Source organism: Chrysochloris asiatica, unplaced genomic scaffold, assembly GCF_000296735.1.
Source record: "Chrysochloris asiatica unplaced genomic scaffold, ChrAsi1.0 scaffold00419, whole genome shotgun sequence".
NCBI classification, from domain to species: Eukaryota; Metazoa; Chordata; class Mammalia; order Afrosoricida; family Chrysochloridae; genus Chrysochloris; species Chrysochloris asiatica.
Genome location: NW_006408937.1, coordinates 537,963 through 557,944, shown reverse-complemented (window position 1 = coordinate 557,944; position 19,982 = coordinate 537,963). Strand labels below are relative to the sequence as shown.

The 19,982-nt window shown below is 42.2% G+C and overlaps 1 protein-coding gene across 1 annotated transcript in view; it reads left to right on the top strand.

The window, feature by feature from the left end:
- The first annotated feature begins 967 nt into the window (after positions 1–967).
- Positions 968–19,982, top strand: part of F8 (coagulation factor VIII, procoagulant component) — a 121,282-nt gene continuing 102,267 nt past the window's right edge. The window contains exon 1 of the mRNA XM_006876855.1: positions 968–1,113. Within this exon, the coding sequence (XP_006876917.1) occupies positions 968–1,113 (146 nt within the window). The remainder of the gene's footprint in view (positions 1,114–19,982) is intronic.

Genomic DNA, 19,982 nt, shown 5'->3' with positions numbered 1-19,982 from the left:
TGTACTCCCAAGCCTGCCCACCAGTGATGTATCCACCCTGGCTTTGGGGTGCCTCATTGTCTCCCTTCTTCTGTTTGTCTGTGTATTCTTTCGCTATCCCTATCGCCGCTGGATCTCCCCTCCTCGTGAACCAAACACACGTGACAACTATGTCGAGGGAAAACCCCGACAAAAAGGGAAGAACACGCTCAACATTTCTCAAACAGAAAGAACTGAAGAAAAAGTTCAAGCTTCAAATTGCAATATCGAAGGATTCTGTGGCCTGTTCTATGGGAGGCCTGGTGTGGCTCTGTAGGATAAACAATGGGCAGTTCGAATCCACCAGCCAGTGTGTGGGAGAAAGATGAGCCTTTCTGCTCCTGTAATGGTTGATAGCCTCGGAAACCCTATGCAGGGTGGTTTGGAGTCAGAACCGACTCCACGGTTCACAATAGCAGCAGCATGGTAAGCATTGGACTGCTGACTGCAGAGTCAGTGGATATTAGACCCGATATTAGGATTAAGAGCTTGTACTGGTGAATTCCAGAACATTGGCTATCAATACACATTTCTCTTACTACTGCTTCTAAGGAAGAGGGTTAGAGTAGATTAGGGATAGAGTACAAATTGCAGGTCCTCTTCACCTTGCCGCCTCTCTCCCTCTCTTCCTTTCCTTAAAAACTCTTCTTAAACCAGCCTTCCGATGCCCTACTGCTGTCAGAGGTGAACGGGTTAAGCTTTAGCTCAGCCTCATTTTTTCCTACTTCAGTTCTTCCTGTGGTTGCGTTTCCCTGCCAAACGGAAGCAATCCTATCAGTTGCTGTCCCACCCAGCAGGCAAAAGTCCCTAACATTCTTTGGGAAAGTGTTGGAACTTCTCACGAGATCATAGAAAGTTTACCTTTTTTTTTTCTCCTGGGAGCCAAAGCTATTTCAAGAAGAATTCATCTTATGTTACTCCAGTTGAACAATTTCTAGTATTGAGAGCCATGCAAATAGAGCTCTCGGTCAGCTTCTTCTTATGTCTCCTCCCATTCAGCTTTAGTGCCACCAGAAGGTACTACCTTGGCGCCATGGAACTGTCCTGGGACTATCTGCAAAGTGACCTGCTCCAGGAGCTGCATGCGGATGCAAGGTAAAGGCAAGCCTGCTGCACAGAGGTTGGTCAAGGACTGTGACTCTGGCTGGAGGGTTCCTTTGCTTTCTTGTGAGATTGACCATCTTTTCTAATGTTTGTTGGCTGATGAGCTGCTTTTTCTTTTGGGGGAGATTTGTCCATCTATATGCCTAGCTTTCTTGGGTCTGTTAGAGTTTTTTCTTTTAAATAAAAAGAACCCTTTTAACAAGTTTTAACCTTTGTTCATTTATATTGCAATTCCCCCCACGTCTATTGTTTATTTATTGACTTTGTTTCTAGCTTTTACCAAAAAAGTTAAAAATTTTTATATCAAATCTATCTTTTCTTTCATATATTCAGAGTTGCCTCAAGATTGTACAGATAGTCACTCTGATTTTCTTGCAAGATATTAACCATTTTGTTTTTGATATTTATGTCTTCAATTCACCTGACAATTTCTTTTGTCTCTGGCCCAAGACGGAAGTCTGCCTGGTTTGACTTTTATCCCTATTTACGGCCTTTTGTGATGGCACCATCTGTCAAGGAAGACACCTTTTGTCACTGATTTGAATGAACACATTCATCGTACGATCCTGTCATACACATGAGTTGTTTGTGGATTCATCATCATGTCGTTTTACTCCTCTGCCTATCTCTTGACTCGATTAGAGTAGCTGTGTAATATTTAAGAAAAGTATAAAAATAGTGTTTAAGAATGATTTCCCTTGTGATGTCACGTAACGGAAATCAGTCTTGAATGTTACTTTGACACCTCTCTTGGCCATTCTTAGACATTTTATTCTTCCATGTAAAAATGCTTACATATATATTTATATATTCCAAGGGAAAAAAGGCAAGCTTTGTTGTCATTCTAACAGAAACGTCATAAATTTATGCATTCATTTTATTAATATAAATTTAAGTAATTTCATTATTACATTTACGATCCTGGACCATCCCGGTGAGCCCAATACAGTCCATCAGAGAGATGCAATGGAAAAACTGAGTGCTCACTAATTCGTTTTATAAATCCAACAGAACTTTAATCCTAAAATGTAAGGTTGCTATTAAGTGCCATTGAGCCAAGCATTTTTATATGTGCATTGCATGGTGCTCTAGGATAAGCATTGGATTGCTAGCCGTAAGGTTGACAGCTGAAACCCACCAGCCACTCCTTGGAAACCCTGTGCAGGGTCACTATGAATCGGAACCGACTTAATGCCACTTAACAAGTGTTGATAAACTAGTTTTTCGCCTATTTTAATATCTAAAGGTGTAATTCCAGACTACAGACGCTATTCATTTGCATATATTCACTTTGAATCTAGCACGTTTTCAAATTTTCTAGTCATTTTCTAATTATCTCTGTGGGGTTTTAGCCATATTATCAACAAAATGAGAGGATTTTAGCATTTTTCAATGCTTGTTCTTGTTGTTAAGTGCCGTCGAGTCGATTCTGACCCATAGCGACCCTGTATAGGGTTTCTGAGGAGCAGCAGGTGAGCTTGAACCACCAACCTTGCAGTTCAAACAGCTTTGCAGTCTGACGCATTAGCCCACAGCACCACACCATAGTAAATTTATTCAAATACACAGGAAAATGTTCAAGGACAACGGTGAAAGTGAGCACCCCCATCTTGTCCATCATTTTACTTGAAATCGTTTGAATGTTTTGCTGTTTAGAATTTTTGTTGTTAGTTTATGTTAAATTCCCATTTGCCCTAGACTTTTATTGGAAATGACCTTTTAGCACATAGCATGATCTGTTGATAGACAAATCAAGCTAGGTTTTTTAAGATGGAGAACCCACATGTTCTTGCAGTACATACAATCTGCTGTTCACATGATTGGAATATTTCTGGGCTTTATGGGCTAATGGAATCCTGACGTGGCTCTGTAAGATAAGCACTGGACTGCTAACTCAAGGTCATTGGTTCAAAGACACGCAAAATTTGCAGCCTCGGAAACCCTAGACATGGTTGTTATGAGTTGGAACAAGCAGTCAGCATTTCTTCAGAAACTATGAGACTTTACTATGTAGGTGTTATGGATTCAATTATAGCCTCCCCAAATCTGTTGTTGTTAAAGTGGACGGCTAACCGCAACGTTGGCAGTTCTACTCCACCAGTTGCTCTGCAGGAGAGAGATGAGGATTTTTGTTTCCATAAAGACCAACAGCCTCAGAAACCATGTTGTTGTTAAGTGCCATTGAGTCGCTTCCCACTCGGAGCAACCTTGTATAGAGTTTCTGAGGAGTGGCTGGTGAGTTTGACCCACCGACCCCCCGTGGTTGGAATGGACTTGATGGCAATGGGTTTGTAATCCATCTGGGGACAAGGTTTCCTTTGTTATGTTAATCAGAAAGTATTAGCCTTGTTGATGTGTTGTTGTGGTTGTTAAGTGCCGTCCAGTCTGTTCTGACCCATAGCGACCCTGTATAGGGTTTCCAAGGAGTAGTTGGTGAGCTTCAACTGCCAACCGGGCAGTTCAAACCAACTTTGCAACCCAGCGCATGAACCCACAATGCCACACCAGGACTTGAGTATTATTAGCCTAGGATATGCTTTTAACTAACCACTTGTGAGATATGATAGAGATTAAACGAGCAAGTGAGCAGCAGAGATGAGGGATGGTACATGCCCCACCACATGAAAAGCAATAGGGAGCCAAGGAGCCAAAGCTCAAGAGCCTAGGACCTTCCCTCAGAGCCCCCAGAGAGAGAAAGCCTTCCTCTAGAGCAAGGCCTTCAAGACATGGATTGACCCAGTGACCGCACCAATGGGCTCCAGTGTAGCAATGACTGTGAGGCTGGAACGGGACCAGGCAGAGTCACCGTAAGTCAAAACAACTTGACAGGACCCAACAAGAGTCAAGGCCACGATTCTGAGTTTCTAGGCTCCCAAAGTTTGAGAAAAGAATTGTCAGCTTGTTAAAGTTCCCAACTGGTGATATTTCTCTTATAGCAGGAACTAGGTACCTAAGAGGGTGGGATTGACTGATATCTGTCTATCTGAATATATATTTAGATAGGAGCTCTGCTAGCGTAGTGGTTATGAATCGGGCTGCGCACCTCAAGGTCAGCAGTTCGAAACTACCAGCAATTCCTCGGGAGAAGGATGAGGCTTTCTGCTCCCATAGAGATTTACAGCCTTGGAAACCCTGTACAGGGTTACTGTATGGCATGCCACCACCACCATTAAGTTTGGGTCTCTGCCGGGTTTTTGTTGTTGTTACGTGCTGTCGTCGGTTCGGACTCATAGCAAACCTGTATGGGTTTTCCAAGGAGCAACTGGTGGGTTATACAAGGCTGATACTGCGGACCATGCAGCTCCAGTTGAGTTGGTGGTACAATGGACCACAGGATGTTCCGTGGTGCTCTAGAGTAACCACAAGTTCGGCAGTTTGAGGCCACCAACGCTCCATGGGCCAAAGATGAAGCTTTCTGTTCCCGTAAAGACAAACATAGGGTCGCTATAAGTCAGGACTGACTCAATGGCACTTAACAGCAACCTTACATTTTAGGATTAAAGTTCTGTTGGATTTATAAAATGAATTAGTGAGCACTCAGTTTTTCCATTGCATCTCTCTGATGGACTGTATTGGGCTCACCGGGATGGTCCAGGATCGTCGCCCCATCTCAAAGTCAGCTGATAACTATCTTCATTCTATCTGTAAAGTTGCTTTTGCCTTGTAACATAACATACAAGATAGCTTCAAAATGTTCATTGAAAAATTCAATTGGACTTTTCCACAAACATTTCGAAGCCTCTTTGTATCGACAGGTATCACACTAAGGAGCAAAGATCAGGGGGCCAACTTTTTGCTCACCACATGTACAATTTACAACTTCTGAACTATATCCAGTTTGTGCATTTTCGTAAGTGTTGACAAATGCAAATACCTGTTTCACCATCACCTGAATCTACAGAGATCATTTACATTAATTAAGAAAATTCCTTTCTGTAACTTTTCAGTGAGTCCCCAGAGTTTAACCTGACCCCAGGTAAGCAGTTACCTGCTTTTTTGAATTCCAGTTTAGGATTTTTAGCAGTGGCAGAGTATGGTATATATTCATCATACTGTACATATTCTGTGGTTGGCTTTTTTCTTCAGCATAATGTACTTGAAAAACATCTAGCTTGTCTTGTGAACTAGTTGGATCCTTTTTAATGCTGATTAGTGTTTTGTTTTATATATATATTCAGTTTGTTTTTTTCTGATATGAATAAACCTGCAACAAACATTCCTGTACAAGTTTTTGTGTAGACATCTGTTTTAATTTATTGTAGTGAAATCAAGGAGTACAATTGCTAGATCATGCATGCTCAACTTTATCAGAAACTGCTGGACAGATTTGTGGACTAGCTACATCATTTGGTACTCCCATCACAACACATGACATCCGGGACAGACATTTGACGTTGCGATTATTTCCTTTTAGCCATTTTAGTGATGATGTGGTAGTATTTTACTGGTGTGGCACTCTAGGATTAGCAATGGACTGCTAACTGCAAGGTTGGTGGTTCAAACCCATCCGTCACTCCTTGGAAACCCTATACAGGGTTGCTATTGGTCGGAACAGACTCAATGCACTAACAAAGACTAAAGAAGATTTTCAGTTGGGGTCTATCCTATAGGGTCTATCTGAGCTAGAATCAACTTAATAGTAACCAGATTAGCGACTAAAGATAGTGAACAGCTTTGCATGTTATATCTTCTTTGGGGAAGTTTGGATTCAAATATTTGATCCATTCTCTAATTGGCTCATTTGTTATCTTAATGGTGAATTTTGAGAGTCCCTTACTTTTACAGATGTCCCTGCTTTGACTATCCCGCCCCCCCCACCCCCAGTCTATGACTTACATTTTCATTTTCTAAATGGTATCTTTGAAATAGCAGACGTTTTGAAAACTTTTTATTAAAACCCCGAGTTTCTTTCACATGTATATTTTTGTGTCCTCTCCATTTCTATGTGTCTGACCACTGCTACTATCATGTCCTATCATAACATTCCATACATACTTAGAACCAAGCAAAGGGTGGAGTCCCATCTTTCAAAACTAAACAGGCATTTTGGACAACACATTCTTGGCAAAGGACCCTGGACAGCACTTATCAGACTTGGCAGGGAAAGCTCTCACTCTGCGTTATAGAAAAGGGCAGCCAGAGATCAACTGTTACCGAAATGAAACAAGACGGGAATTTTAACAAGGGTTTAAACGCTTTTCTTAAAGAGACTTCCTCCAATGTCAAAGATCTTGACTAGCCTCCTAGTCCACCATCTGGAAATAACTCTTCACAGAATTGATGAATTTGGTTCAAACCCACCAGTCACTCCTTAGAAACACTATACAGGGCATTTAACAGCAACAATTCACATATCATAAAGTCATTATTTTAAAGTGTACGATTCTGGGGGTGTTTTTTCGGTTGTTGTTGTTTTTTCAATATTGCCAGGTTGTGTAACAATTGTTGTTGTTGTTGTTAAGTGCCGTTGAGTCGGTTCCGACCCATAGTGACCCTGTATAGGGTTTCCGAGGAGCGACTGGTGAGCTTGAACCACCGACCTTGCAGTTCAAATGACCTTGCAGTCTGGCGCATTAACCCACAGCGCCACGATTCCATATCATTGCTATCTCCTGAAAGGAAACTCCATCTCCCCCCGCCCCCATTAACAATAAGTCTCCATTTCCCAAACCCCTGGCAACCACAAATCTATTTTATGATGTGATGGATTTTCCGGTGTTTAGAATTTCATATAAATTGATTCATACAATATGTGGCCTTTTGTGTTTGGTATCTTTCAAGGTTCATCATGTGGTAGCAGGAGTCAGTATTTAACTTTTATGGCTAAATAGTATTCCAGTGTGCAGAGAGACCCCATTTTATCTGTTCATCAGTTGATGGACTTCTGAGTTGTTTCCACTTTTTGAATAAGGCTGCTTTAGACATCCATGTATAAATCTTTATACAGACATGTTTTCATTTCTCTTAGTTAGAAGGGGGCTTCAAACATTCTGTGGAAACATCCCAATATCTTTCCATTCCATTTTCCCGTGAACTTTTTGAAGCCCTCTTGTATACCTAAGACTAGAATTTCTGGATCATATGGTAACACCAGATCCTATGTTTAACTTTTTTGTGAAAGGGCCCAACTGTCTTTTAAAATTATGATACCTTTTTATATTCCTAATGTATAAAGGTAACAATTTCTACACATTCTTCCCATCAACACTTGTTACATTCTGATTTCTGTATTTGGTTTTCTTTAGTTGTAACCATCCTTGGGCTGTGAAATGGTATCTGACTGGAGTTTTGATTTTACATTTTCCTCATGACCAGTGATGTTGAGCATCTTTTCACGTATTTATTGGCCATTTGTGTATCATTTTGGAGAGATGTATACTTAAAACCTTTACCCATTTTAAAATCAGGTGTAATAGTTCTTTTGATATTCTGGATAGTCCACCTTTATCAAATATATGACTTGCAAATATTTCAAGGAACGTAATCTATGGGTTATCTTTGACTTTATAATTTTGATGAATTTTTTTTTTTTTGGTAAACCTTTTATTGTGAATTGAGTGAAGGTTTCCAGAGCAGATCATCAGTTTTACATTCAACAAATCGTATACTTTGTTTCATTTCAATGATTGCGATCTCCTTCATGTATGATGGTTAACAGTATTTATCTCTATTCAACTCTTGCATTCCTCTCTGTCTCCTGCTCCCTTCATCTTTTCTCTGCTAACCTCCCTCTTGCTGTATATCGCCTGCCCTGTCCCCCATGTTAACATGTGTCTACCCTCTAGGCCGTGAACAATCCACCTCCCATAACAATCATAGATTGTTTCTTGTATCAAGAAAACCTTTTCTTAACTTTTTGCACAGTGGTCTCATGCAATATTTTTTTCTGTTTGTGGTTGACTAGTTTCTCTCAGCATAATGCCCTCCAGGTTGTGAGGTGTTTTGCAGATTCGACATTATTCGTCAACATTCCATTGTGTGGATGTCCCGCAGTTTGTTTAACCATTCTTCTGTTGATGGGCATTTAGGCTGCCTCCATCTTTTCGATGTGTCTCTTGTAGACAGTATATTGAAGGATTCTGTTTTCGTCTCCATTCTGCTCTCTCTGTCTCTTGGTAGTGGTGGTTGTGTGCTCTGGAGTCGGTTCCAACTCATAGTGACCCTGTGTAGGCTTTCTGAGGCTGTACAAGTTTATGGGAGCAGAAAGCCTCATCTGTCTCCCACAGAACAGCTGGTAGTTTCAAACTGCTGACCGTGAGGTTAGCAGCCCGATTCATAACCACTACGCTACCAGAGCTCATCTCTCTCTCTCTCTCTCTCTGGTGCATTTAATTCCTTTTAATTATTTAATCCAGTGTAATTATCTATAGGCATGAATTGATTGCTGTCATTTTGCTGTATGTTTTTTTGTGATACTGCTGGTTTCTTTATTCCACATCAGTTTTTGCACTGAGTTCATTTTGTTTGTGGGTTTTACTTTAATTTTCATTTCTGTTGTGTTAATGTTTACTAAATATTTCATTTTCCTCTTTTTTACTTTGATTTTCAGTTACACTAATTTTCTTGAGATTACCCTGTAATTTATTAATTCTTCCTGCTTAAAACAGTCTTGTTTTATCTTGAAATTTACTTAACTTCCTTGTCATTTGGATGCTATTCCTTCTTTATGGTTTGTAGTTCACTTCATTATAAATTGGTATTCCTGGTTCCCTAGTTCCAATCTTGTATGTTAGCTTTGCTTTGTGTTGTTGTGATGTGCCGTTGAGTCGGTTCCGACCCATAGCAACCCTGTATAGGGTTTCTGAGGAGCAGCTGGTGAGTTTGAACTGCCGACCTTGCAGTTCAAATGGCTTTGCAGTCTGGCACATTAACCCATAGCGCCATATGAGGGCTCCTGCTTTAGTTTGTTGTCATTGTTAAGTGCCATTGAGTCAGTTCCGACTCATAGCGACCCTGTATAGGGTTTCTGAGGAGCAGCTGGTGAGCTTGACCTGCCGGCCTTGCAGTTCAAACGGCTTTACAGTCTGGCACATTAACCCACAGCGCCACACACCCCAGGCCTCCGTTGCTTTACTTTATATACTTGTGTATTGGGATTGAGTTCTGGGTGGTGTTGTCATAGATGATTATCTCAGGCTGTTGTCTGCTGTTGGCTCCCAGGCCAAAAAACACCTCTCAGCATTTTTTGTAAAGTTGGTCTGGTCATTATAAATTCCTTTAATCTCTGTTTATCAGGAGACATCCTAATTTCACTGCTATATTTGAGAGAAAGCTTTGCTGAGTGTATGATTCTTGGTTGACATTTTTTTTCTTTCCGAGTTCTGTATATGTCATCCCGTTGGCTTCTTGCCTACATGGTTGCTGCTGAGAAATCAGGGCTTAGTCTTACTGGTTCTCCTTTGTAGGGAACTCTTCATTTTTTCCTGAGCGGCTCTCAGGATTATTTCCTTGTCTTTGAAATTGGAAAGTTTGATTAGGATATGTATTGATGATTTCCTTTTTGCATCTATCCTGTTTGGGGTTTGTTCCACTTCTTGTGTGCTAATATTCTCATCTTTCATCATGTTAGGGAAGTTTTCTGTGATTTTATTGTTATTTCCTGTTCTGGAATTCTGATTACCCATCAGCTGTTCCTCTTCATGGTGTCTCACACAACTTTTAGGCGTTCTTCAGAGTTTTTCATTCTTTTTTCCTGATTGTTCTTGGAGCATACTAGTATTGATAGATGTATCTTTAAGCTCAGCAATTCAGGCTTCCATTGCTCCAAAGCATTCCTTCGACCTTTCGATGTTTTGTCCATTTCTGAAATTTTAGTCTTAATCTCCTGGATTCCCAATTGCAGGATGTGTATTGTTTCAAACTTTGCATTTACTTTGTTTGTTCTTGTAGTGTTTTCCTGAATTCTTCTAATGTTGATTTTATTTTTATTTGAATGTGTTCTCCTTGCTTTCCTCAATCTTTCTGTCAATCCTTAGAAGGGACCTAAATATCATTCTTTTGAATTCTCTTTCAGTTAGTTCTATGACCCTTTCTTCCTCAGAAACATGTTGTGGCTCTGCATCTTGGTCCTTTTCTTGTTTCTTTATGTGAGCTCAAATTGCCTGTTGTCTCAGGGGCATTGCAGTGTTGTCGTATTTGTATGTAATTGATGATTAGACGCTCACCAGTTGTAGTTATAGAATGGAAGTAGTTACAGAATGGAAGAGTGTACTCTGTTCTCATTCGACGTTTGAGAATCTCAGTTTAGGGTGGGTTTGGCTGGTGTTGGCTGCTGTCTGCTGTTGATCAGGTGGTATAGGAACTGGCATTGGCTCTTGCCCAGTGGGTGGAGCTGCAGAGGATATAGTTGTGACTGGGCTGTGTGGGTGTGGTTGCTGTCTCCTGTTGGGTGGAAAAGAGAAAAATCCTCCACCACACACACACAAGAAACCAAAACATAGCAAACAAAGAACCAACAATGAAATGAGAAAATAATAAGGAGAAAAAAGAAATGAAAACAGGCAGCAACCAGAAAAAGGGACTATAACAACTATAAAGACAAAAGAGGGACAGGGAAATAAAAGAGAAACTGAAAGGAACAAATTAAAAAGAAAATCACTCAAGAATAATTCAAAACAGAAAACAGGGATAGAAAAATGGAGCCATAGAAGAGAAAAGTACGGGAGGAAATAAAAATAAATAAATAAAACACTTAGAGGAACCATCAAGAGGGAGATTAAAGAGAAAGAGAGTAGAGAGTCATAAAGAAAGTTCAAAAAGGAAAAAAAAAGAAGAGGAGCAATGAGAAACCGAAGAAAAGAAGTAAAAAACAGAAGCAAAAAAAAAAAAAAAGAAGAGGAGCAATGAGAAACCGAAGAAAAGAAGTAAAAAACAACAGTGGAAATTGCAAGGGTAAATTTTAAGGCAATAGAAAGAAGGAAAAAGAATAGACAAACAAATGCAATGGAACACCAAAACCAAATCCTAAAACCAACCAATAAAACAGTGCAGCTGTTGTGTTGTACCCAGCCAGAGTGGAGAAAACTCTGGGGAGCGGGAGGGAGGTGGGTGTGGGTGGGCTGTGACAGCGGAGTTCCTGGCCCTAGATGGAGTTCCCATTGGCCTGGGTGTTCTCTATGTTCAGGGCTCTCAATCTGGAAGTGGTTCGTGGAGGCCCTTGATGAAGCTGGGTTCAGTGCCTGTTAGGACCACAGGGAATCTGGGAGCAGGATGACTGGCTAAGTGCTGGCCTGGTGGCTCTTCAGGTTCTGTAGATCTGGAGCCAAGCCCAGCTGAATCCAGGCGCCAAAATGGCGCACCAGATTATATATTGGTGCAGCTGGTCCCCACCTCACACTGATGTGACTCTCAATCACATGGCTCTGAACTCCCAGAGAACAGGGGTGTGCTGGACACAGATGAGGGTGGAAGCATGTCACCCCTCTGGTCACCAGGGTAGTGTGGGAAAAAAGAAGAAATCACACCTTTCCCGTCTCGCGTGTGAATCTGCTATGCCAGGCCACCTTCTGGTTCCAAAGCCACACAGTAGCCGACTGGTCACCAACCTTGCTCAGCTTCTCCTCCCAGCAAGCTCTCCATTCATCCACTTCTCTCCCCTTCCTTCTGGACTTCAGGATGCCAGGATTTTCATGTGTGTGTGTTTTAGTTGGTCTCTCGTATCTTTGCTACAGAGGGTCCATGTAGTATGTCTGCCTCGTCCTCCTGATGAAGTCTTATTTATTTATGTGTTTTGTTTCATGTGTGTTTGGTGTCACATGTAAGAACTCATTCCTTAATCTTTATTCTGCTTTGAGTTCCTTTTCTTGTTTGGTGTGAGAAAAGATTCATTCTAAAGTCTAGATAGCCTATAGGTGAGCAATGTCAGCGACTCTGAAATAAAGACCCAGATGGTCAATAACTTGGTATCTAATTGAACTAAATTATCCATCAGCGTAGGTCTTTTTTTTTTTAACAACATTGAGGTAATTGCACTTAATCCGGTGTACTTTGTATTACAGTTTCCATCTGAGCATACATTTCAATTTGACGGATTGACTAAAATGCATGACTCATCTGTTAGCTAACCTTTTATTGTTGTATAGACAGTCACATGTATTGCCAGGAAAAAGATGATAGAAGTTGTATTTTGATGATGCTCGATTATTTTGATACCAATTAACAGGATAAGCTAACTCTGGACACATGGTGACAGCCTCTGCCAAGGTTTTGAAATAAACAGCTGGAGAAACTCAGATTTATATTATGTGTTCCTGCGGCTGCATATGTTTGTAAGCAAAGGTCATGGACTATAAGTTTTCAGATTGGTTTTAGATAAAACCTAAAATAACAATTCATGTCAAGGACATTGCTGCCAGATATACTTGGCATGATTTTTATATTGAATCCCAAGGGAAATTCACAAACAAAAAGACCACAAAAGCTAGGAAGAAGCGAAAATGGAGAGCTCTGGGACATTTTGTCACTTACTGCTCAGATATCCTGATACCGAGACAGGCAAATATATCACATATTTCTGTTGTGATGGCAAACATTCCGTCTAATAACAAAAGGGCTCAGGCTGAGGAGGGATGTATTGTCCTGTAGAGTGTCACCTCAGACTTGAACCACACACTTGTACAACACTGATGCACTTAGGAACGCATTGCATGTTGTAGTAACTCCATAGCCATACTCCGTAACTCCCACCAAACAACATTTCTGCCCTGCTGATAAGGATGACTTGATTCAACTGTGGGTGTTACAAAAGTTCATTGTGATTGTTAAAACTTGAAACTTTCCCATGGGTCTAAAAGGAACCATGTCAGAAGCAGGAGGGGGGATCTCACTAACGTCAGAGAAGAAGAGCTAACAGTGGAGCATGTCCTTTGGCCTCCAAGATCCCTGCACATTGAACCTCCTTGACCCAGGGACAGAAAGCAGCAGGCAGAGCAGTGGGATTCCTAGCTCACAGAGCAAGGAAAGCTGGATGACTTTACAGGAAGCTTGCTTGTAGAGTTAGAGGCTTCTGGCGGAGTGGTGTGTCCTCTGGCCAAGTACCAGCAGCTGCCTGGAAAGACTGAAGTCTGAGCAGTTTCTCATCCTGTATTGTAACGTGGTAACTTCCCTAATAAGCCCTGTGACTGGGAATGTGGTGTCTGAGTTCTAATTAATTAGTGACGCCAGCTGAGGAGTCGAGAGAGTTGTGGGAGAGTTATCGTTGTGGTGTCTAAGTGCTGTCTAGTCGGTACTGACCCATAGCGACCCTGTGCACAGCAGAAGGCAACACTGCCCGGTCCTGAGCCAACCTCACTATTGTTGCCACGCTTGAGCCCATTGATGCTGCCACTGTGCCAATCCATCTTGCTGGGGGTCTTCCTCTTTTTCTCTGACCTTTCACTTTACCAACCATGATGTCCTTCTCCAGCGACTGGTCCCTTTTGATAACATGTCCGAAGTATGAGAGACGAAGTCTCAGCATCCTGACTTTTAAGGAGCACTGCTTGTTTTCCTGATAGTCCATGTCCTTTCACTATTCTCCTCCAACACCAGAATTGAACTGCATCGATTCTTCTACAGTCTTCCTTATTCACTGTCCAGCTTTCACGTGCATATGAGGTGATTGAAAATACCATGGCTTGGGTCAGGCACACCTTAGTCCTCAAGCTGACATCTTTGCTCTTCAACACTTTAAAGAGGTCTTGTGCAGCAGATTTGCCTAATGCAATATGTCGTTTGATTTCTTGACTGTTGCTCCCATGAGTGTTGTTGGTTGATCCAAGAAGAATGAAGTCTTTGACAACTTCAATCTTTTCTCCATTGATAAGAATGTTGTTCATTGGTCCAGTGGTGAGGATTTTTGTTTTCTTTACATCAAGGTGCAACTGATACTGAAAACTATAGTCTTTTATCTTCATCAGTAAATGTTTTAAGGCCTCTTCACTTTCAGCAAGCAAGGTTGTATCATCTGCTATTGCGGGTTGTTAATGATTCTTCTCTAATCCTGATGCCACGTTCCTATTCATATAGTGCAGCTTCTTGAATTATTTGCTCAGAATACAGATTGGATAAGTGTGGTGAAAGAATACAACCTGGCGCATACATTTCCTAATTTTAAACCATTCAATGTTCCCTTGTTTTGTCTATGTATAGATTTGTCATGAGCACCATTAAGTTTTCCGGAACACTCATTCTCCACAATGTTATCCATTTGATTCATGATCCACATAATCAAGTACATTTGCATAGTCAATAAAGCACAGGTAAACATCTTTCTGGCATTCTTTTAGCCAAGATCCATCAGACATCAGCAATGATATCCCTAGTTCCACATCCTCTTCTGAATCCTACTTGAGTTTCTGGGAGTTCCCTGTAGATGTACTGTTGAAGCTGTTTTTGAATTACTTTCAGGAAATTTTACTTGCATGTGATATTTAATGATTTCTGCATTCTGTTGGGTCACCTGTCTTTGGAATGGGCACAGATGTTGATCTCTTTCAATCAGTTGGCCAGGTAGCTGTCTTCTAAATATCTTGCTGTATAGATGCATGAGTGCCCCCAGTGCGAAATCAATTTGTTGAAACATTAAAACTTGTATTCTGTTAATTCCCAGACCCTTGTGTTTTTGTTTTTTTTTGCCATTGTTTCTAGTGCAACTTGGGCGTCTCCTTCAGTACCATTACTTCCTGATCAAACGGAACCTCTTGAAATGGTGGGGCTGCACCATTTCATTTTGGTACTGTGACGCTGTTTGGCAGGGTTGGTGAAGAGGGAGTCCCTACCCTAAATCATGTGCTACTTGCCTAAGGCCTTACTTTACATCCTGCCTAGGCCTTACCTGTTGTTGTTAAGTGTCATTGAGTCTGTTCCTACTCATAGGGACCCTGTGTAGAGTTTCTGAGGAGCGACTTGTGAGTTTCAGTTGCTGACCTAGCAGTCCATTGCTGATCCTACAGCACTTCTGTTTTCACACTTCTTTCAGAGGGGAACAAAAAAGTATCTCTGTGTGCTCTTCTTCCCATTCCCACTCTGCTCCTCTAAGATCTTGTGCTATAAAACATTTTTTTATGTCTCTTATGTAGTCATTTTATTCAGAAATTATAAGAAGGAAGGCCTTGTGCTAGCATCTGTCTTTCTGAGTCTTGGTAGTGGCCAGGGATATTTTTCAGACAGAGGATGAAGGAGCTGCTGAGTTGCTAGATCCCACAATAGCAAGAGTGGGAAGGCAATCAATTAGGGGTGGGTTGGTGAGTGCAGAAGGGGCTAGGTCTCAGAGTAACCAAGACATGGAGTAATAGACTGTTAAATGAAATCCCCCAGAGGTGTGTCAAGGCTAGGCCATGGGTACATTAGCGCATGTTTAAACGTGAATTAAAATCCCAGATTAGATTCCCTGGTAAGCAGATCTGTGATGCAGATTGTTATTGTTGTGAAGTGCCATCGAGTCGGTTCTGACCCATAGCGACCCTGTATAGGGTTTCTGAGGAGCAGCTGGTGAGCTTGAACTGCCGACCTTGCAGTTCAAATGGCTTTGCAGTCTGGCGCATTAACCCACAGCGCCACCCCAGGACTCCTGATGTGATGCAGGTTCGTTATTTAAAGTGCTGTCAGGATCCACACCTGGGGAAGGCGAGGAGTGGGACGAGAAAGAAGCAGTAGCAGGAATTGAAGACAAAACGAGGTGGTGATACAGGCCTCATGAGAGTCTCAGCAGGGACAGGGCTGAGCAGTCCTGGGAGAGGGGCATGATTGCTCTGGGAGAGGGTGTGGCTGCACTGGGTGGGGTGGGGCGCCTCAGGCCGAGGAGCTGGTCATCAGGGATCCCTGACACGGCCATAGGTGGTAACGGAGGTATAGGCAGTGCAGCAGGGGTGTCCAAGATTGGGGTTTGGCAGCCTGCTTGTTCAGCCTGCTTGACTATCTGTTCTATCCAACACCCCCGCTCCCGCGCGTCATTCCACCGTAAATGAACTCTTCTTACTGGAAGAGCTGCTTTATCAGAACACTGTCCCCTGGCCCTCGGCCAGTACAGACAATGATATTTGTCATGACCCTAGGTTTTCTGGAGAGTCCTGGAAACTCGGGAAGGGAGTGAGAGGCGGGGTTAGCGGGAGGGACCGGAGGAGGGAGCCCACGGTTAGCCCCGCCCCATTTTTGCCCCACTCACTCGGTCCCCTTGAGACCTGTCTGCTCAAAACAACGAGACGTTCCCACAGATGCGACATCAGATTGGAGAGTGTAGCTGGGTCGGTTTCTCCCTGAGTTGCTAGCAAGTTCCACTTACGTGACTTGGTGCTCACCATTTTAGAGATCCCTTCTGGATTCAACCTTATGTGAGAGGAAGCTCCCTCCCTTCCTCATTTCATCCTCCTTTTGCCTTGCCTTTGCCATTGTCTGGTGTCCTCAGAGCCCCTTTTGTGCGGGGCCGTCCTGTGTACCTGAGTCCGTTCCGCCACTTGCAGCCATCCATCCGGGCCATTTTGTGTTGGGTGTGACTTTTGTCTGTCTGCAACAAGATGCATTGTGTTGTTCATATCTTTGCTCCAGATACAGATCTCTGACCCAAACTCCTCATCAGAGCTCCGGGTACATGACGTTAGGGCCCACTGGACAAGCCCACCTTGCCACATGAACGTTAATTCCCCAAATGTCCGTACCTTTTGCCTACACTCCTTTGGCTGGTTGAAATGATGCTGATTGGTAAAATCCTACAAGAGGTAAGAGGTGATGTCTAGAAGAAAAGAGACATTCTATTGCATATAGGAACTGGCAGAGCTACTCCGTGGTGTGCACAAAGTTTGACATGCGAAGACCAGTGAGTGGAAACAAACACCTTTAACTACTTGGTGATTTCTGTCAAGTCACCTGGGGTTGGCGTCTCTTTTTCAGTAGGATTCACAATTGTCCTTCTTATTGTTCAACCTAGACTGGGCCTAGGACACTACAACCCGGGAGAGATTCTTGACCACCAACTCTGACCCTTTTATTCACAGACTGGCTGTTGTTTTAAGCTGCTGAGTTGAAGTCTGGCTTTTTTTATTGAGAGAAGTGTCCACCCCCACTTTCTATCATTTGGTGACCATACTGTGAGACTCTAACCTCCATCCTCTCCCTCAGCAGTATCCTCGTTGTTCTTATGTGCCCTGTAGAGGGTTTCTAAGGAGCAGCTGGTGGGTTTGAGCCACTGACCATACTGCTAGCAGTCCAGTGCTGGTCCGACAGTGCCACACCAGGGCTCCATTATCCTCTGTATGCTATCCAGTAAATGCAGCACCCAAATGATACACAATGTAAAATTTAAAAAACCTTTTCATGATGGTGCTTTACAGACTCAACCTTACAATATATGTTGTGCAGTAATTTCCCCAAGTATAATATTCCGACTCATAGCGACCCTGTATAGGGTTTCCAAGGAGCAGTTAGTGATTCTGAACTGCCAACCTTATGGTTCACAGTCTAGTTGTTGTTGTTGTTGTTGTTAGGTGCCATTGAGTTGGTACTGACTTATAGCGGCCCTATGCACAACAGAATGCAACACTGTCTGGTCCTAGGCCAACCTCACAATTGTTGCCACGCTTGAGCCCATTGATGCTGCCACTTGGCCAATACATCTCGCTGGGGGTCTTGCCCTTTTTCTCTGACCCTCTACCTTATCAAACATGATATCCTTCTCCAGAAACTGGTCCCTCCTCACAACATGTCCGAAGTATGAGAGATGAAGTTTGGCCATCCTGGCCTCCAAGGAGCACTCTGGCTGCACTTCTTCCAACACAGATCTGTTGGTTCTTATGGCAACCCATGGCACTTTCAATATTCTCCTCCAACACCAGAACTCAAAAGCATTAATTCTTCTACGGTCTTTCTTATTCACTGTCCAGCTTTCGCATGCATATGAGGTTTTTGAAAATACCATGGCTTGGGTCAGGCGCACCTTAGTCCTCAAGCTGACATCTTTGCTCTTCAACACTTTTTTTTTTTTTAAGGTTTTTATTGTGGATTGAGTGAAGGTTTTCAGGGCACATCATCGGTTTCACATTCAAACATTCATATACCTTGTTTCATTACATTGATTATAATCCCCTCCACATACCATCAGTTAACAGAGTTTCTCTCTATCCTCTTTAGCTTTTTTTGGGGGGGAAAAACTTTGCCTTTTTGGAATTTACAGTCTCGGCTTTTAGGGATGGTTTTTACATTTATCTGTGGGTATCTTCAACACTTTTGAAAAGGTCTTGTGCAGCAGATTTGCCCAATGGACTATGTCATCTGATTTCTTGATTGCTGCTTCCATGAGTGTTAGTTGATCCAAGAAGAATGAAGTCCTTGACAACTTCAATCTTTTCTCCATTAATAAGAATGTTGTTCATTGGTCCAGTGGTGAGGATTTTTGTTTTCTTTACATTGAGATGTAATCCACACTGAAGGCTGTGGTTTTTGATCTTCATCAGTAAATATTTTAAGTCTTCTTCACTTTCAGCAAGCGAGGTTGTATCATCTGCATATCATACGTTGTTAACGAGTCTTCCTCCAATCCTGATGCCACGTTTTTCTTCATAGAAGCCAACTTCTCGGATTATTTGCTCAGCATATAAATTGAATAAGTATGGTGAAATATTACAACCTTGTTGTACAACTTTCCTAATATTAAACCATTCAGTGTTCTCATGTTCTGTTCAAACAACTACCTCTTGGTCTATGTACAGGTTCCTCATGAGCACAATTAAGTGTTCCATAATACTCATACTTCACAATGTTGTCCGTAGCTTCTCATGATCCACACAATCGAAGGCCTATGCACAATCAATAAAGCACAGATAAACATCTTTGTGATAGTCTCTGCTGTCAGCCAAGATCCAGCTGATGTAAGCAATGATATCCCTCATTCCATGGCCTCTTCTGAATCTAGCTTGAACTTCTGGAAGTTCTCTGTCATTGTATGGTTCCAGCCGTTTCTGTATTACCTTTAGTGAAACTTTACTGGCATGGGATATCAAGGATATTGTCCCATGAGTTCCACATTCCATTGGGTCACCTGTCTTTGGAATGGGCATGAATACGGATCTCTTCCAATCAGTCGGCCAGGTAGCTGTCTTCCCAATTTCTTGGCAGAGATGAGTGAGTGCCTCCAGTGCTGCCTCACTTTGTTGAAAAATTTCCATTTGTATTCCATCAATTCCCGTCGCCTTGTTCTTTGTCAATGCCTTCAATACATCTTGGACTTCTTCCTTTAGTATTATTGGCTCTTGATCATATGCTACCTCTTGAAATGGTTGAACATCGACCATTTCCTTTTGGTACAGTGACTCTGTGTATTCCTTCCATCTTCTGTTGATGCTTTCTGCATGTAGGGTACCTTAAAAAAAAAAAGAAGTCTTTTTTAAAAAGCATTGTACAAAGGTCAGCTAGCTTAAAGAGCTGATTTTTCCATCGCTCTTTTTAGCACAGTCAAAGCTAATGAAGATGATTTCATGGAACCAATCATAACCAATGAGTCTTGGATTTATCAATTTGATCAAGAGAGCATGGTCCAATCAAAACAGTGGCTTCTGAGTACATCTGCTAGCCCACTTACATTCAAGGTAGAGAGGTGAATTCCGAAGGTTTTGGCATCTGCTTTCTGGGATCCCAAAGGAGTAATCCAGAGAGATTTTCTTGAAGGACACAGGATGATCATGGGGGTTATGATGATGACATTTTAAGGGAACTGTGCCGGGGTCTGCCCTCGACATAGTTGTTTTGTTCATGAGTGTTTGGTTCACGAGGAGGGGAGATCCAGTGACGATAGGGATAGCGAAAGAATACACAGACAAACAGAAGGAGGGAGACAATGAGGCACCCCAAAGCCAGGGTGGATGCATCACTGGTGGGCAGGCTTGGGAGTACAG